The following is a 4514-nucleotide window of genomic DNA, read 5'->3' as shown; positions in this document are numbered from 1 at the left end:
GCATATCACCCCTACCTTCCCTTTCTCCCATGGTCCACTCTGTTCCTCGATCAGATTCCTTTCTCTCCCGCCATTTGCCTTTTCCACCTTTCACCTCCCAACTTCTTACTTCATCCCCTCTCTCCCACCCACCTGCCTTCACCTATCACCTTCTAGCTTGTCCTCCTTCCCATTCCCAACCTTCTTATTCTGGCATCTTCCCCCTTTTTTTTCCAGTCCTGATGAAGGGTCTCGGCCTGAAACATCAACTGTTTATTCCTCTCCTGACCTACTGAGTTCCTCCAGCATTTTCTATGTGTTGCTGTGGATTGCCAGCATCTGCGGAATCTCTTTTTTGATCTTCTTCATGGGCAGGTTAGGTTAGAGGGGCTGAATGGCTCACTACTAGCCATTCAGTCCCCGCTTATTCATACTATCCACCAGCAGTGTCATCAGCACGCACGCTCTCAATCACAGTCTCACTACGCAAAGAAACCAAGGTAAAGCTTTTTTTTGCTCATTTTTTACTAAAACAATATTTACCAACAGAAAAAATATTTTCTTTTTACACTATTTGTCTAATTAATTGCAATCTTAAAATAAAAAAACACAACAACAACAAATAATCCATATATAGCTTAAAGATAGGAATAGTAAAAATTCAAACCAGTTTGTTATGGTTTCTACGTTTACACTGAATATAACCGACATCAGTAATCACAACTACATTCAAAGTGCACTGGGCTGCAACGCGGTTGCAATCTCTAATCAAGTTACATACCTACAATGGTACTCAGAGCAGGTTTATACATATATACTTTAAGTAGGAATGCAGGATATATATGTGATTTTTTTTAAAGAATTGTCCCTTGATCACAAAGAATTATCGCCATCATCATCGATCTGCTAGCTCCTCTCTCCGAAGAAGGTCCTACGCACCTCTCTCGCTTCCTGCCTCTCATCCCTCTTAATTGTCCAGGAACCTAATTCTTTTCCAAGAACTCTCCCCTTTGAACGTGCTTAATCCAGAAGTGTCCCCTGTACCCGATACTTAATGAAAATTCAGAAGGCGGCTTTCTCGAAGTTCTGAGATTGGTTTATTTTGTTTGTTAGTTGGTAGGAGAGGTTTTTCAAAACGACTCAAGTTTGCTTGTATTTTTGCTTGGTTTGGGTTGAGGGCTGTTGGCTACACAGTGGAGCCCAACAGAGACTCTGACTCTGCGTCTATCTCATTCTGGTTGGAATCGAGTCCGTAGAACTTTACTTTCAAGCCATCCATGGGATGGACTACAGGAACTGTCAGCATGCGAGGGAACGTCCTGGTAGCCAGCTCGAAGCGGCTGGTACTGGCCAGCTCCATCGCCAGCACCTTCAGGATGAGCTTAGCCAGCTCCTTGCCCAGGCAACTACGGATGCCTCCTCCGAACGGGATGTAACTGAAGCGAACACTCTTGTCTTCATACCGATCTTCCCCGAATCGGTCTGGGTCGAAGACACCAACATTCTGAAAGACAGGGGCCGTGTCGTGCGTGTCCCTGATGCTGTAGAGAACACTCCACCCTTTGGGAATTTGGCATCCCTGAAATAAAAACCCAAGGAAAATGTTACCAACTTAATTCATCAGAATATAGATCATTGTGTCCCTAGATCCCTGATGAAGGGTCTTGGCATGAAACATCTACTGTTTGTCCCATGCTGCCTAACTTGCCGAGTTTGTGTGTGCTGCTCAAGGTTTCCAGCATCTGCTGAGCCTCCCTGTGTTTAGATCCCTCAGAGATGCTGTGCAAGTTGATATGGCTGTTGAGAAGGTGATTTGGTGTGTTGGCCTTCATTAGTCAAGGGGGTTGAGTTCAAAAGTCGTGAGGTAATGTTGCAGCTCAATAAAACCCTCGTTAAACCACGCTTCGAGTATTGTGTACACTTCTGGTTGTTTCATAGGAAGGATGTGGAAACTTTAGAGAGGGTGTAGAGAAGATTTACCAGGATGCTGCCTGGATTAGAGAGTGTGTCTTATTAGGAAAGGCTGAGTGAGCTGGGGCTTTTCTCTTTGGAGTGAAGGAGGATGAGAGGTGACTTGATAGAGGTGTACAAGATGATAAGAGGCAGAGATCAAATGGCTAGCCAAAGACTATTTCCCAGGTGGAAATGGATAATACAAGAGGGCGTAATTTTAAGGTGATTGGAGTGATGTATGGGGGGGATGCCAGAGGTAGGTATTTTTACACAGAGTGGTAGAATGCCCTGACAGGGGTGGAGGGAGAGGAAGGTACATTAGGGACATCTAACACTCTTGGACAGGCACATGGATGATAGAAAAATGGAGGATTATGTGGGAGGGAAGGATTAGTTTGAACTCAGAGAATGTTAAAAATTCAGCACAACATCGTGGGCCTGGGCTGTGTTCTGTGTGCTCTAAGTTCAATGTTCTGTGATTTATGTTCAATGTACTCAGGAAGTGTCACATTGTAGAGGGGCAGCACTGAGGGAAAATCATGCTATGGAGGGGCAGTACTGAGGGAGTTTCACACAAAGGGACAGGCATTACTGAGGGAGCTTCACACGAACAGACAGGCATTACTGAGGGAGTTTCACACAAAGGGACAGGCATTATTGAGGGAGCTTCACACGAACAGACAGGTATTACTGAGGGAGCTTCACTCGAACAGACAGACATTACTGAGGGAGCTTCACACGAAGGAACAGGCATTACTGAGGGAGCTTCACTCGAACAGACAGGCATTACTGAGGGAGTTTCACATGAAGGGACAGGCATTACTGAGGGAGCTTCACACGAAGGAACAGGCATTACTGAGGGAGCTTCACTCGAACAGACAGGCATTACTGAGGGAGCTTCACACGAAGGAACAGGCATTACTGAGGGAGCTTCACTCGAACAGACAGGCATTACTGAGGGAGCTTCACACAAAGGGACAGACATTACTGAGGGAGCTTCACACAAAGGGACAGGCATTACTGAGGGAGCTTCACACAAAGGGACAGACATTACTGAGGGAGCTTCACACGAACAGGCAGGCATTATTGAGGGAGCTTCACACGAAGGGACAGGCAGTACTGAGGGAGTTTCACACGAAGGGACAGGCAGTACTGAGGGAGTTTCACACGAAGGGATAGGTATTACTGAGGGAGTTTCACACGAAGGGATAGGTATTACTGAGGGAGCTTCACACGAAGGGATAGGCATTACTGAGGGAGTTTCACACGAAGGGATAGGTATTACTGAGGGAGTTTCACACGAAGGGATAGGTATTACTGAGGGAGTTTCACACGAAGGGATAGGTATTACTGAGGGAGCTTCACACGAAGGGATAGGTATTACTGAGGGAGTTTCACATAAAGGGACAGGCATTACAGAGGGAGTTTCACAAGAAGGGATAGGTATTACTGAGGGAGTTTCACATGAAGGGACAGGCATTACTGAGGGAGTTTCACAAGAAGGGATAGGCATTACTGAGGGAGTTTCACATGAACAGACAGGCAGTACTGAGGGAGCTTCACAATGTTGGAGAGGCTGCACTGAGGGTGGGTCACACTGTGGGAAGGGCACAACTGAGGGAGGGGCGGTACCGGGGAGTATTGCACTGTGGGAGGGGCAATATTGAGGGAAAGTTACTCTGTGGGAGGCGCGATACTAAGGGAAGAAAGCACAGAGCGAGGGTCTCCCTGGCACTTACGTCAAGCTCGAAGGTCTGCAGTGCAGTGCGGTATCCTCCTGAGACGGGGGGCAGCAGGCGCAACACCTCCTTGATGACGCAGTCCAGGTAGCGGAGCCGGGTTATGGTGGCCAGGCGGGGCCGATCCTCACACTTGCAGCCGTTGTGGAGAATGCCATTGTTCCTCAGCTCCTGGCGCAGTTTCTCCAGCACGGCGGGGTGCTGCAGCAGCTGCAGGATGAGCGAGGTACTGGCGCTGGAGGTGGTGGCAAACGCAGCAAAGATCAACTCCACCGTCGACTCCTAGGGGAGAGAGGCACAGCAATCAACACACTGAGAGTCCAGAGCCCACGAAACACACGAGATGCTGCAGACCAGAGTAACTCTCTCTCTCTCTCACACATACTCACACACACACACACTCACACACACACACACACACTCACACACACACACACACTCACACACACACACACTCACACACACACACACACACACTCACACACACACACACACTCACACACACACACACTCACACACACACACTCTCACACACACACACACACTCACACACACACACACTCTCACGCACACACACACTCACACACACACACTCACACTCACACACACATACTCACACACACACACTCACACACACACACACACTCTCACACACACACACTCACACACACACACACACACTCACACACACACACTCTCACACACACACACTCACACACACACACTCACACACACATACTCACACACACACACTCACACTCACACACATTCACACTCACACACAAACACTCACACACACACACTCACACACACACACACTCACACACACACTCACACACACAC

At 47.9% G+C, this 4514-nt stretch overlaps 1 protein-coding gene across 5 annotated transcripts in view; it reads right to left on the bottom strand.

Annotated features, from left to right (window-relative positions):
• Positions 1-496: 496 nt before the first annotated feature.
• Positions 497-4514, bottom strand: part of LOC132391963 (cytochrome P450 26B1) — a 59769-nt gene continuing 55751 nt past the window's right edge. For all 5 annotated transcript variants that reach the window (XM_059965790.1, XM_059965788.1, XM_059965786.1 and 2 more), the window contains 2 exons: positions 3672-3953; positions 497-1558 (listed from right to left, as the gene is read on the bottom strand). In XM_059965790.1, coding sequence (XP_059821773.1) covers positions 1166-1558; positions 3672-3953 — 675 coding nt within the window. In that variant the 3' untranslated portion in view covers positions 497-1165. The remainder of the gene's footprint in view (positions 1559-3671; positions 3954-4514) is intronic.

The sequence above is a fragment of the Hypanus sabinus genome, chromosome 3, assembly GCF_030144855.1.
Source record: "Hypanus sabinus isolate sHypSab1 chromosome 3, sHypSab1.hap1, whole genome shotgun sequence".
Classification (NCBI taxonomy): domain Eukaryota; kingdom Metazoa; phylum Chordata; class Chondrichthyes; order Myliobatiformes; family Dasyatidae; genus Hypanus; species Hypanus sabinus.
The sequence above is the reverse complement of the archived record's forward strand: the minus strand, read 5'-3'. Positions and strand labels throughout refer to the sequence as shown.